Source organism: Paramisgurnus dabryanus, chromosome 17, assembly GCF_030506205.2.
Source record: "Paramisgurnus dabryanus chromosome 17, PD_genome_1.1, whole genome shotgun sequence".
In the NCBI taxonomy this organism is placed as follows: Eukaryota; Metazoa; Chordata; class Actinopteri; order Cypriniformes; family Cobitidae; genus Paramisgurnus; species Paramisgurnus dabryanus.
In genome coordinates, this window is record NC_133353.1 from 2,931,239 (window position 1) to 2,946,784 (window position 15,546).

The 15,546-nt window shown below is 36.6% G+C and overlaps 1 protein-coding gene across 1 annotated transcript in view; it reads left to right on the top strand.

Moving 5' to 3' along the window:
* tdp1 (tyrosyl-DNA phosphodiesterase 1) overlaps positions 1 to 15,546 on the top strand; it is a 43,110-nt gene that overhangs the window by 13,612 nt on the left and 13,952 nt on the right. The window contains exons 10-15 of the mRNA XM_065252227.2: positions 750 to 935; positions 2,438 to 2,486; positions 2,585 to 2,651; positions 4,648 to 4,755; positions 7,044 to 7,146; positions 14,010 to 14,115. Of these exons, the coding sequence (XP_065108299.1) occupies positions 750 to 935; positions 2,438 to 2,486; positions 2,585 to 2,651; positions 4,648 to 4,755; positions 7,044 to 7,146; positions 14,010 to 14,115 (619 nt within the window). The remainder of the gene's footprint in view (positions 1 to 749; positions 936 to 2,437; positions 2,487 to 2,584; positions 2,652 to 4,647; positions 4,756 to 7,043; positions 7,147 to 14,009; positions 14,116 to 15,546) is intronic.

Here is a 15,546-nt window from a genome sequence, read left to right on the forward strand (position 1 = left end):
CAAGAGTTTAGTTTAGCAACTAGTCAGACAATTAAAAAACTGAAACCGGAAGTTAAGTTTGGACCAGACGTGTATCGGGTCACCGCACGAGTGTCTGATGAAACCATCTCTAAATAAAAATTTTCTTACATTTAAACGTGTGTGTGTGTTTATATACACCTAATAATAACACACAGTACATTCACACACATATTATGCAAACACAAATTGTTTTTGTATGCAATTATAAACATGCTTATACATTTTCGGGAGCTACCTGTGTAATGGTACTTCTTTTGCGGCGCATATTGAGTTTCTGCACGAGAGCGCCATCTGGCTTTTGGATGTTGTGGCATTTCACCATAATTCATTGAGAAGCATAACAAGCAGAATCGCATGATGTATCGTTACACCCCTAATGGTATGCAATATGATAATGCTTTAAGTTATTGAAATATAAGTGTTCTTTCTGGGAAAAAGAAAGAATCACTGCAATCTCTTTGTAGTCTCTTTGCTAACTGCATCAACATAATTATACTTTAAATATATAACTATATATATTTTTTTTTTATTCAGCTATTGCAAACCATTGCGATTTGTAATATTTCTGTGATTTCAGTTTATCTTGCTGCCCTATTTTCCTTTTCGTGGTAAACTATTTTGTGACTGCACATGTACAATGTACACTAAATCTCTGGTGAGAGCCATCATGATATGGCTCTTTACATTACACTCGAATAAACATAACTCACAGTTTCTGTTCCTCGCAGCTGCTCCGCGAACACGCTCACCCCATTCAGAACGAAGAGAGGTGGCCTGTGATTGGTCAGTTTTCCAGTATTGGCTCTATGGGTCTTGATAAGACTAAATGGCTTGCAGCTGAGTTCCAGCATACCCTGAGCACGCTGGGGAGAGCAGAGAAATCATTACCCACCCCGCAACCACAGATGCACCTGGTGAGTGTTTGGTACAGGGCACCTGCTGAAACAATGTGTTTGTATCGCTGTTTGAATTAGGAACAACGTGCCCTGATGGGTTTAACACAGTCACATATTCCCCTAACAGCTTGCTTGTCTATCAGTTTTAATGAGCTGTCAATTGTGCCTCGCTTTTAATTAGAATAAAATCAAGAAGGGGGCGCAGAAGTGCGTATGTCTGTTTCTGCGTGTACCTAAGCATCAGTTTTTCATGTAAAATTCCTATGTGCTACAAAGTCAAAAATTTGTTGACGTCCCACATTTTCAATTAGCAATTAGTATTCATGGCATGTTCCTATTTTTATTACTCAAATGCTAAATTATGGCAAAAAGAAAAAAATGATTTCCTACAGTATGACGTATTCTCTTGTTACAGAGAATAGTTACAGGAATCCAGTCCTGTTATTTGCATAACAATATCTGCTCAGATGGGTGGACAGATGATTGATTTCTGTCTGATGCACCTATTGTTAAATGTCAGTGGAAAAGTCAAGACACAGAACAGAGAGGATGATGTCGAACCGCACCATTAGGATTTTAATCGCCATCCTAAAAACCAAAGACTTTATAATTAGCACCCCCCATTGGTGTGACTCACTTTTTACAGTACCATTGAGGAGAGATGCAATTATGCAGAAATATGAAATGTAGGCATATAAAGAACGCGTACATGTTTGCAAAAAGTACTTTTCTATTCTGGTCACGGTCTCTGTTATGAGTAATACAGTTTCGACTAAACGAACCCAGATCGTTTACCCAGTAATGACTACATTGACAGATCCAGGGGAATGTACTGTATTACAAAAGATTAATTTAAAGGGGCCATGGCATGAAAATCCGACTTTTTCTATGTTTAAGTGCTATAATTTGGGTCCCCAGTGCTTCTATCAACCTAAAAAATGTGAAAAAGGTCAACCCAGTTACTTAGTTTTGGTAAACCATTCTCTGCAAGCACATGACAAAATAGGTCGTTGAAATTTGGCTCTCCTTATGATGTCATAAGGAGCTCTTATTATAATAATACCACATTTTTGGACACACCTACAAAGTGGCAATTTTAACATGCTATAATAAATGTGCTCTGAGGACACCAAAGATTTACTTGACATATTAAAGCAACACTAAAGAGTTTTTGCTCTTTGCTCCCCCTAAAGGTTGAAAGTGGAATTGTCCATTACCACTGTCGTAAATAATTTAGCCTACTGCAGCAAAGCTGGCTCTGATTGTATTGTAGGTCTGCCGTAAAGCAAGTTTTCGTAGTCTTTTGTGTTGCTTTAAAAAAGTCTTGTGACATGGCCCCTTTAATGCTGTCAGAGAAACACAGTAAAGGGCATTGACTCGACCTTACATGGTGTCATGTTAATACGACAAATCAGAGTAAAATCATGCCTGTTGGCACACATGTTGTCACACACACACATACTGGATTGATCTACAATTGAATTAAATAACTGTAGTAAATTCTTTCTATTAAAAACTAGATTTATCCATCTGTGGAAAATGTGAGGACCAGTTTGGAAGGTTATCCAGGTACTGATTGTTCTTTTACTTTGAGATTAAAATAAATTTGTCATGGCACCTGCCAACTGCTGTATGACAAGCCACTTTGCATGCTTTTATTCTTGCAGCTGGGGGATCTTTACCATACAGCATACAGACGGCACAGAAACAGCTCTGGCTTCACTCATACTTCCAGTAAGTTCTGTTTTAATATACTCCTATGCATAAAACCCCACTTTACGCTCATCACCCTTTTTTAACATTACCATAAATTTTCTCCCGAAAGTGACTCTAAAGCAACATGATCCAACCAGCTGCCTTTCTCAAAACTCGTCTGACCCATAAATTGCTCCTTAAAATATTCACATGGCTTCTCATCGCTTCTCTCCCTCCGTTTTAAGTCATTATCACCATAAATAAGCTATTTTACTGGTCGCCTCAATTTCGCTAAGTGATCATAGATGTGCCCACTGCAAAGGAGATTCAATCTCAGTTCCTCTCTGGAGTGCACACTCAACACGTCGGCTTGGTAGATTTAAAACTCAGTTCGTGCTTTCGTGGCTGAATACTGGCAGTAATCAGAACTTCTCCATCTGCACGGTACGTTCTGAAATGCATCATTTATTCGCACCTGCGATTGCCATGAGATGCATCTTAGGGTGTCCTTGAACTTAGCGAAGATAAAATGTCAGGTGTGTTCTCTGTTTCAGTTCTGTTTCACAAGTTCAGTTACTAGAGTATTGAATTAGTAACGCAAAAGTCATGAGTTCGATCCCCAGGGAACACACATACTGAAACAGAAAAAGATGTTTAATTTGAATGCACTTTAAAGGGACATTCCACTTTTTTGAAAATATGCTAATTTTCCAGCTTCCCTATGGTTAAATATTTGATTCTTACCGTTTTTGAACCCATTCAGCTGATCTCCGGGTCTGGCGCTAGCACTTTAAGCATAGCTTAGCACAATTAATTTAATCTGATTAGACCATTAGCATCGCGCTAAAAAATAACCAAAGAGTTTTGATATTTTTTCTATTTAAAACTTGACTCTTCTGTAGTTACATCGTATACTAAAGGGCGATTTATAGTCGTGCGTAGGTCCTACGCCGTAGCTACGCCGTAGCCTATGCGTAGCTCTGCATAGCCTGACGCGCACCTCACAAAAATTCTAACAGCGCGTCGGCTCTACGCGGACTGCAAGCTCTGTGATTGGTCCACCAGAACCCCTCCCATCAGGTAAAAAAAACGCGTCATAGGTATTTCCGTTGGAGACGGTGAAAACAAAGATGAGCCAAGTTGAGGAGTGATTTAACTCAAACTGCAACATAAGTCGCTGTTTATTTACTTCCATCATTGCTGGTCTTCTCAAATTATACACAACAAGTTGCTATTTCTTCGTTTGTGGGTTAACTTGCTTAGCTTCTTCTTCTGTGGCGACTTCTGCTGTTACTGTGGTTACACGCGTGATTACTGCCAACCAGCGGTTTCGCGTGTGTTTGCACGTCGACGCGGACAGCGACGCACAAGTATAAATGAAAACCGACGCTGCTACGCCGTAGGACCTACGCACGACTATAAATCGCCCTTAAGACCGACGGAAAATTAAAAACTTTGATTTTCTAGACAGATATGTCTATGAACTATACTCTTAAACTGGCGTAATAATCAAGGACTTTGCTGATGTAACATGGCTGCAGCAGGCGTAATGATATTATACAGTACACTGCCCGAAAATACTCCTCTTGGTTACTTTCAATTGCAGGGGACTATTTTCGGGCAGTGCGTAATATCACTACGCCTCCTGCAGCCATGTTACGACAGCAAAGTCCTTGATTATTACGCCAGAATGAGAGAATAGTTCCTAGCCATATCTGCATAGAAAAGTGCAACTTTTAATTTTCCGTCTGTCTTCGTACACGATGTAACTACAGAAGAGTCAAGTTTTAAATAGGAATAATATCAAAACCCTTTGGTTATTTTTTAGCGCAATGCTAATGGTCTAATCAGATTCAATGGATTGTGCTAAGCTATGCTAGAAGTGGTACCGCCAGACCCGGAGATCAGCTGAAAATGAGTCACTTCAGCCAAATTCTTGCTAAATATTTACTACATATACTAAATATGATTTCTTTCTTTCTTTTGTGTTCTCTCTCTCTCTCCTTTCTCAATCCCTTCTTCTCCATCACAACAGTGGCTGGCATGCTGATGTTACCGGTAGGAGCAACGCAATGCCCCACATTAAAACATATATGAGGATCTCACCAGATTTTACACAACTGGCCTGGTTCCTTGTAACAAGGTTAGCTACTGCCAAAACATTTGTTTGCTAAACAGTAGGGTTGCACAAAACATTTTTTGTTTGTTGCTGTCTTAAAGGGGACATATCATGAAAATCTGACTTTTTTCCATGTTTAAGTGCTATAATTGGGTCCCAATTGCTTCTATTATGCTAGGAATTATGAAAAGAGCAACCCAGTTACTTAGTTTTGGTAAACCATTCTGTGGAAGCATGTGAAAAAATAGGTCATAGAAATTTGGCTCCCCTTGTGATGTCAGAAGGGGATAATACCGCCCCTTAATCTGCACTATCCAACCACGCCACTGCCATTTAGTGCAGAAATAAGCTCATTTGCATTTAAAAGGACACACACAAAACGGCACATTTTTGCTCACACCTAGTGAGTGCCAATTTTAAGATGGTATAATAAGTGACCTATATGGTATTTTGAGCTAGAACTTCACATATGTACTCTGGGGACACCAAAGGTTTATTTTACATCTTAAAAAATGCCCCTTTTAAAGGAATAGTTAACCCAAATATTCTGATAAAATTTACCCTTTTGGTACCAAAGAAAATAATAATTAGTTGAAAATAATCCAGCATATTTTACTGTGCGTTCACACCAGAAGCGAATGTAGCAAATAAGTTGTGGCCCAACCAGACATTGGTGAGCAAAGTAAGTGTAAATAATATTTGTCAACATGGATGCACTTGGTCCACTTAGTATAAATAGACACTCCGTTTTTAAAACTATTGCACATCTCTTGCCATACTTTTATGCCGTCTTTTTTTAGAGGTTGACGGGCCTTTGTTACTATAAATGATCATTGAATGGTTTGAAATGAGTAATATTCTTAAAAAAATTGCATTTTTATGTTACATGTACAAAAAGTATACAGAGTTCCAATATTTTATGGGTGAGCAATGAATGATTTATTAAATATTATTTTGTATGTCTGTATCACTTGTTTTTTTGCAAATCCTGTTAAACATGAGAGCTGATGTATCACTGTTTATGCTTTGAGGATTTTTGCTTTTAATTGTTGTTCTTTTTAAGCTTTGATATTTAGCAGCAGCAATATGAAGTGTTTATCAGCTCTCATTTAAGATCATCACTATTACAGTTTTGTCTAAATAATTTACAATTATTTGTTTTTGTCAAATGGTGCAACCCTACTAAACAGTCAAATATAAAGAAATATAAATTTTAATACATAGTTAAATAAATATTAAAAACAGATCTTCATGATTACTTTGTTTTTTTTTGTTAATGGTACATGTATGAGATTGAATATGTTGCATTCTGATACCAAGCAGAATGAGATCAGCATCATTTCTGCTCCTTTGTTCCTTAGAGAGCTGCTCATAGCTCGCAAAATCTGGCTCTCGGCAGAAGGCAGACTTGTTTCTCTCTGATCTATGTCAGATTTGTATCTTCTGTACTGTATTGAGCATAGTGTTCCACTCCAAGATGTCTCTCATGCCCCATAAAAACATATTTGTCTAACATATGCCTAATATGTTTGATCAAGATTATATTGTATTGTCTCATTGGCAGTTTCTTAGCTGCAAAACCATAACCGATTTCCTTTAATGTCACCACAACGTGTGTATCTTTGTACATAATGGGGGGTTTGTTGGCTGACAGCATAGACTTTGGACCATTAGCGGGTTTTCTTAATACTCAGCTTTCACAGTCAATTGAAAGAGTTGACTTGTTGGAAGAGGATAAAAGTGCCAACTGAGTTATAAAATCATGCAATGACTAGGGAGAATAGCACTATTCTATTAGATTATCTTTCAAATTAGGCCTAAGATTAGCATAGGCTTAAGTAGGCTACAGCGTGTATTTTGGCTAGTGTGAAAAATGAAAAAATAATAAATGAGTCTAGTTTTCAATTTTAAAATCCACCTATGAGAACAATACTGTATGCGATCTGTTATGCCAGCAGAAAAATGATTCACTTGGCCAATCTTTCAACACAGGCTAGGCCATTGATTTACATCTCCAGCTTGTATGAATGGTCTTTATTTCTGCAATATGTCTCAGACCGGCGGCTTTAATTGCAGTGGAAGTGCGCAGGGAGATCGGGGGCCGTAGGTCGGTCGTGTCAGGTGCAGCGATGAGTAATTCAGCCTTCTTTAATGAAGATTAAAGCCTGGAGTGGATATGAAGCCTTCAGGCATAGCCTGTCAACTCCTAAGTCCAAAACACATTAATTATTCAGTTTTCAGAGAGTCTGATTTAGCCTTTATTTTTATTAAAACGTATTTTTGCTTATTTTGCCTGCCGGTGTCCTCCACAGTGCCAATTTGTCAAAAGCTGCCTGGGGTGCGCTGGAAAAGAACAACACTCAGATAATGGTGCGTTCCTATGAGCTGGGAGTTCTCTACTTGCCTTCAGCCTTTGTGAGTATTGTGAATCTTGAGATCATTATAAAATTGCATGGCTTTTCTGTATCTCAACAACACTCTAAAAAAATGCAGAATTGTTTTAACCCATGGTTGGGTAAATATGGTGGGAACCAACCTTTATCAAATATCCATATTTGTCCAGCTTTTGGGGTTAAAACAATTGGGTTTGTCCTTATTTTACAAATTTTTGTAATAGAGCATAGTATTTATAATGCTAAAGTCACAGGTTGGATTCCCAGGGAATGCATAAACAGAATAAGTGTAAAGCCTGAATGCATTGAAAGTCTTTTTGGATAAAAGCATCTGTAAAAAAAGTGTGAAAAATAAGATTTAAAGCTGCCTGCTAAAAATTATTAGACAACCTCATGAGATGTTTGTGCATGCTTTCTATTCATTTCAACACAATCTCATCACAATTCATAATCAGTGATGGGGGTAACGCATTACAAGTAACGCCCATTACGTAATAATATTACTTTTCTGAAGTAACAGATTACTTTATAAATATAAAAATTAATATACTTTTTTTTAAAGTAATGCGAGTTACTTTTAGTTTAATTAATTCAATTTTAAAATAAAACAATGTATTGAATTAAACTGAACATATTAACGTAGAATGGCAGAAACGGAGATGGCAGGCCAGAGCTTGACCTTTTTGCAATCATAAAAAACACCTGCAAGGCCTTAAAGAGATCAAGCCTCAGCCAATAAGAAAAAGTAACTTAAAAGTAACTTAAAAGTAACGTTAGCATTACTTCCCATAAAAAGTAACTTAGTAACGCAATTAGTTACTTTTCTGGGGAGTAACTTAATATTGCAATGCTTTTAATATTGTAATGCTTTTACTTTTAAAAGTAACTTTCTCCAACACTGTTCATAATTATTTTACGAGATGAGTAATTTGTATAAAACATTTGTGCGTTATAGTGCGATCTGCGCACTTCCAAAGCGCGCTCCCATGGCGTTTTTCGTAGAAACCATGAGCCGTGCTCTCTGGGTCGCCGGGGCAAACGGAATTCCTGATCGGATTTAAATCGCTCAAATATACCTCGCGTCAAATCATATCATTGTCACCATGCAATCAATAAATCTGGTTGGGGCTTTGGAGTGTTTGCCCAGAGAAGAGCTGTGACTCAGAAGTAATGTAATGCAACACAAACTTAATTTAACCAAATTATTACCCAGCTCTCTGGAATGCTTGATTCTGATTGGTCAGTTGAGACATTTGCAGGTTCGTTCTTTTCAAATAATAACCGCTCCAAAGTAATAACACATAGCCGGTACTACTTGTACGATTAAAATCGCTCCGCGCCAATAAAGATTACTGTTTGGCGCCATCTTGTGACAAACACTGGACAACCACTGGAAAATTTTGACATTAATTTTAACATGTACGGAAAAAACAAAACATTTAAACAGTGGATAGAAGAACAAACAACGACAAAACACAGAGAGCTTACTGAGACTGAACTTGACAAAATAGAGCATGACAGCTACGAAGCCAACACACACAAAAAATACAGAATGGGCATTAAAACTTCTCAAAGACTGGCTAAAAGAGAAAAAAATGGAGACAGACAAGTATGAAGCAGAGGATCTTAATAAGGTATTACGATCATTTTATGCATCTGTGCAAAGTTTTGCGGAAGGATAAAAATGTTAATTTAAAACAAATATGCCAATAAAATGTTTCAAATTCATATTCATGTCCAGTTTTTTTTCTTATGTGGCAAGTAGCCGTGTAATAAGCGGGATAATGTAGAGGCAGCCTGTAGTTATCGCGAAATAAGCCCCTTCAGTGTGATACAAGACCCTCCGCTTCGCATCGGGTCCTGATCACACTGTCGGGGCTTATTTCCCAATAACTACCGGCTGCCTCTACATTAACCCTTACATATCATTATGTAGATTGCTATGCAATTACAAATAGAGCATAAATATATATTTTTTTGTCCAACTTTCTTATGTAACATTAAATAGCCTACTACCATTCACTTTCATTTAGGCTATTTATTAATATTTTTAGTATTATATAATAGTATTATTATAGCAAATTGATCAAAACTATGAAACAATAGTCAATACTGAAGAAATGTATTAGTTTGAAACCCCTGCATTTATCACTGACTGATGTTCTGGTGCACTTTATTATTATTAAACCTGAGCCTTAAAGTCTTATGTTTATTTGACAATGAGTTTAGATTTAATTTTGTATGAAGGCTAAATGCAATTAAAGATGAACATCAATTTATTTATAACATTTTTATTTTTTAAATATTATATAGTTTTATATAACAATTTATAAAGGAAGAGGATTCATATACTTGGCAAATTCACTGTTCAGAAGTTTGTAGGTAAAAACATTTGTTTTGGGCTTTTTTAACATTCATACCGGATTTGTACCATATAGACCAAAATGTAGAATTATATCGGGGATAGACATTTTGGTCCTATCGCCCAGCCCTAAGTACATTTCATCTTAGGTGGCAAAAAGTCTATAACTCTCTGACCATATGGTGTCTGCGAGTTCACCGTCCACAGAGTCTCCTCACATTTCTCTGTCTGGGTGTAAATACTGTAGATAATGTCTTGGAGTACATCTCTCTCTTTTCTCCATATGTAGAGAGAGAGCTTTTGTGTAGCGCTCACATACTCGCGGGGTAATTTGTCCTTGTTGTCAGGGTAGTCTTAGATTTACTTCAAAAGTTGCTAAGCAACAGTATGGTTCAGTTCTCTTTCCGTGGAAAAAAGATGGGGAAAGCATGAGTTTGAAAGAGGATTGTGAGAGGTTATGCTCTCTTATTCAAAAGAGATGTGTTGTTTGTTCGTGGCCCGAAGCCTCTTTGTTTCACGTTAATACAATCTTGTTTATGTCACGATCAGTTTTAGCTAGAAATCATTTATGAATAACTGTGAGGTTTTTAAAGCAGTATGATAATGATGACTGAATTATTCATCTCCCATGGATCTTTGAATAGAGTTTTGTTACAGTATAATGCATCCAAAATTTGCCAATGATTATAAACCTGCAGTGGTTATTGAGGTATATGAATGGCTTACATTTCTTCTGTTTACTTAGCACCATGTTGTGAGCTTATTTTTAAAATATTTTTTAGATGAAGAGCTCAGTTGCACAAGCCGCTAAACACCACCTCTGTCAAAAATTAGATAATGATAGTGACAGAATGCTCTCGGCATGTATTCTATGACCATTAAATACTTTCACTTCAAATCCGCATAACCCAGCCTCAGGCCATTCTGAAATACCTATCTGAAATAATATTTGTTAAATGCCATGTTGAAGACCTTAAAGTGCATGGAAGATGGATGTTAAATGACTGTGCATCACATTCAAACTTGGTCCCTTGTGAGTACTTGGACCTGAATACAACCCACATTAGGGGTGTGAATCGTCACTGGTCTCACGATTTGATTCAATTACAATTATAAGCCCAACGGTTCGATCAGATATCACAATGCTAAACTAGCTTCTGGTAATGGCGCCATCTTGGACTCACGTGATTCACACAAGAGTTTTAGCGTAGTGAGCATTCGTTGCCATGGGTACACTGCGTAAGTCCAAGATGGCGGCGTTACCGAATGCTAGTTTATAAAGTTTGATATCTGGATATTCTTCTTACAAAATCACACCGATTACTTGCAGAAAACCTTTATTAACCTATTGGAGCCATTTGGCTTGCCTTTCTGTAGGATGAATGCATTTTTGTGGCTTCAAAGTAAGAAGTTGTACTCTGATCCCTGTTTTCTCCCATTATAAGGTTGGAAAAGCGAGGACATTTACTAAAATAACTCCAAATGTGTTAGTTTGACAGATTATGTACATATGTTTCATGGATTGCTTGAGGATGAGTGAATCATGGGGTCATTTTCATATTTGTCTGGACTCTGGAGTATCACTTTAAGTTAGAGCTGTCATTATTGTTGCGCTTAAGTTACAAATAAGGCAACCTGGTGGCTATTAAAGTTATTTTTTTACATCTGTAGAGGTCATGATCTGTACTCTTTATAATGAGGCACTTTTGGTTTCTCGCAGTGGTGCTTTAATTAAAGTTTCTGAATCACATTTTTCTTTTAAATATTCTTGGAATTTCTCTTCTAAAAGTTCCTGCAAACCCATTTGACTGTAAATTATGTCTTCAGTACAACATCACATTAAATCTTAAGTTACATTGTGTCATTGTGCATCCATTGAGAGGGTTTTATTTTGTTTTAGTGACCAGACCAGCCCTTACTAGTAAAACCATTCAGAGTTCCTTTATTAAAGTAAAGCGAACATCTTGTGCCATTTTCTTCTTGTTCCAGTCAAGATGAGTCATTTGTTCTTAAGGGGATGTTTTAGTTCCTTTTTGTCTTTATTCTTCTGTTATCTGGCCGATTTATCTCAAACTGTCAAGGTGATTACAGAAACATAGAAAAAAATAAATGAAATAATGTATAATGAAGCACCATTATAAAATAATAAGAATACATATCATATATCTTGACATAAGCCAATCTACTTTTTAAACAAACTGTGTGACACTTTTAATAAAAGTTTTTTCAGTGATATAATTGTTTGTAAAAAAAAACTAGAACAGCATGTTTCTAGAAAAGTTTTTTATGTTGCATGTAACTATGCCTAAAATGTAAGCACAATTTATCTGTTTTAACAGTGACAGCTGAGATTCTGGAAAAAGGATTATTTTTGAATGTTATTAAAGGATTAGTCCATTTTCTTAAAAAAATCGAGATAATTTACTCACCGCCATGTCATCCAAAATGTTGATGTATTTCTTTGTTAAGTCGAGAAGAAATTGTGTTTTTTGAGGAAAACATTCCAGGATTTTTCTCATTTTGATGGACTTTAATGGACCCCAACACTTAACAGTTTTAATGCAGTTTAAAATTGCAGTTTCAAAGGACTCTAAATGATCCCAAAGGGTCTTATCTAGCGAAACGATTGTCATTTTTGGCAAGAAAAATAAAAAATGTGCACTTTTAAACCACAACTTCTCTTCATCCTCCTACTGTGTGACGAGCCAGCGCGACCTCACGTAATTGCATAATCATGTTGAAATGTCATATGTTACATGAAACGCACATTTGAGGACCATTTTAAATAATAAACTGACACAAAGACATTAATTAGTATCATTCGACATACAACAACATCGAAACGGTCCTCTTTCTACACACCTGAAACATCCATGACCTCTTGACATGATGACGTATTACGTGAGGTCGCGCTGGTCGTCACCGGACCCACGGAAGACGAGAAAGTGTGGTTTAAAAGTGCATATTTTCCAAAAATGACAATCGTTTTGCTAGATAAGACCCTTATGCCTCGTTTGGGATCGTTTAGATTCCTTTGAAACTGCAATTTTAAACTGCATTAAAACTGTTAAGTGTTGGGGTCCATTAAAGTCCATTAAAGTGAGAAAAATCCTAGAATGTTTTTCTCAAAAAACATAATTTCTTCTCGACTGAACAAAGAAAGACATCAACATTTTGGATGACATGGTGGTGAGTAAATTATATGGATTTTTTATAAGGAAAATTGACTAATCTTTTAAGGACTTTCAAGAACCATAGACCTTTTGCGTGTTTGCAAACAGAGATGACGTTTTTTGTGGGTGGAGCCCAACTGGTGGCAGAAAGTGACAGCTCCACAATAGGGGTTTTAGCGTTAAACTGTTATTTTTATGGATCCGGTGTTCTGTAGAAGACTGTTTCCCCTATATTTCTCTTAAGTGTAATGTTTCTTATAACGTTTTCACCAAGTAACATTTATTTTTTTAAATAAATTAAAAGTTTAAATGGCTTGGCTACTGATGTGTGCATGTATGTAATGTATATGTATTGTTCTTTATTGGTAAATCAATTATTTTTACAGTATGAATCGCTGAAGTACTTATAAGAGCAGTACTATCATGTATTCTGTATAATACCATTTATTAAATATTTCATAATTTCCTGTTTTCAATTTCTTCCTTATATTTTTAGCCTACGTGTTTGTTCTAAAACTATTATGTTTACATACAAAATAATTTGTATAGGCCTGTTTTTATATTATTAACACTTTACATCGTGTGTGTGTGTGTGTGTGTGTGTGTGTGTGTGTGTGTGTGTGTGTGTGTGTGTGTGTGTGTTGTGTGTGCTATGTTTATATATTTATTATTAGTAAACATCATAATTTAGAACAAACAGGAAGAACATTTCCATTGTTTTTCTGCCACCACATTGCGCGTGACGTAACTGTGACATCGACTCGCAAAAGGTCTATATTATAAACTGTAAAACCCAACAAGTTCAGAGTACTCAAAATTTTTGTGTTTTTATATAGGATGATTTTATGTAGAAGACAGTAAATCACAAAAATGACATCAGCCAATAACCATCTCTTTAATATAATTGTGTCTTTTGTGTGCTGATCTGTACTATTTTTGAGAATTGCTTCTATGTTAGGGGCACAATCTGACTTTTCCCATTAACCACAAATAACAAGAAGGTGTCTGTGGCCACCTAAATCTAAGTGATCTATTTCCCACTGCCCTTTAAATTTCTTCAGTCCGCTCCATCTTCATGCCTGACACACTGACTTTTCAACAGGGTGCAGGATGAGAATGCATTGTGGTCTCATTACAGCGTGATGACCACTTTGATGTGTGGCCCACTGTTATAGTCAACTTACAGTATAGTTGTGGCAGACATTAATGGCAAATCTACTCTAGAAATATTACTTTGCAAAAGATCAAGATTTCATTTTATTAGCTGCTGCATGTCTTCTCTTGTTATTCATTCTCAGTAAATTAATTTGTCATTAATATGTTTTATATGCCTTCCCGCTGTCTGTGTAGAACATGAGCACATTTCCAGTGGAGAAGGACGTGTTTTCTGGCTCCGCCTCCTCCAAAGGCTTCCCTGTGCCCTATGACCTTCCACCTCACCGTTACTCCAGCAAAGGTAAGATGAGACCCTTTCCTAAAAAGAAGCGTCAACATGACATTTTTGTCATCAAAAGACCTAAAAGACAGCTATGTGTTGTATTGAGGGAGGCGTCCGTATCAACATTAAAATGTTTGCCAAATGCAAAATACACTTTGATGAAAGGTTAATCTTTACTTTGAAATTCAACATTCAAATGCTCATTCTGGACATGCTCTGCGAAAATAATTGCACAATGCAAAATGGGAATGAAAGGTTGTGTCTGTGCCAGTCAGTATCCAGTCTGAGTAAATAGATAAGATGAAATAAATAAAGTCTCGGTTACATTCTGCTTAATTATGGCTGCCCGTCTTTTAATGAGCGGGTTTGTCAAGTGTGCATTATTATACGCAATGAGCGAGATGTCCAAAGACGGTTCCATGTGATGGCTGAGTGTTTCCTTTAATTGCTGACAGCAATAAAGAGCAAGTGGTGTGCATGATGCATTTAATTACCAATCCATTTCTGTTCTCAAAACCATCAAACGGGATTGCTAATGCAGAAGAAAGTCAGACACTGGCAAATCATGCATACAAAAGCATTTATGCAAATGTTGAAAAGATTAATGGGATTTATTAAACAATGTTCAATATTGATTGACTGAAGCAGACAGAGTTTGAGAGCATATGACTGATGAATCTTAGATTGGCAGATCACACATGGAATCCAAAAACTGGTGGAAAACTTTGAATCTATAAACAACCTAAAATATATGTTACTCTTTAAACACACAGTACTGTGCGATGGTCTTATTTATCATTTGTTTTAAATGCAACAAGAAAATACAGGAATTTTTTGCAGTACTGATAAAGAGCTGTGAGCTTATAATTATTTTTATTTTCTGTCAGCTCCCCTTACACTTAAAGCAGACATATCATGCTTTTAAATCTGTCCTTTTTACATATAAATCATCTATTTGTGGTCTATATAAAGCGAAACTGCAATGCTTGGGTCTGAATTCCTCATTATTATAGCCCCACAGGCCCCCTTTCTACCCCTTTTCTGATGTGCATCTGAGAGCAACTCGTTTTGGTACTGTCTTTTTAAATGCACATCATACCCTACCCCCTCTCCCAACTTCTGCATCCTTGAGCTTGGACTACAATATCGCAGCGAGAAATTTAAAATGGCGGATTGCTCGTAGTGTTGGGCTGGAAGTCGATGTCCTTATTTAGCAGTTCCGCTGCAAATACTGTGACGTAATTGTTCAAAAAACGTAATAGATAATAGAAAAATCAGAACCGGTTGGAAAATATGACCAAAACAGAATATAAAAGATATCAACAAAGCACCTGAAGAGACTAATTTAAACTTTTATGTACTTCTAAACACTACAAATATACAACAAAAAAGCATTTAAGAGCTAAGAAAGTGCATTTAGCATGATATGTCTCCTTTAAGAGATAGCAG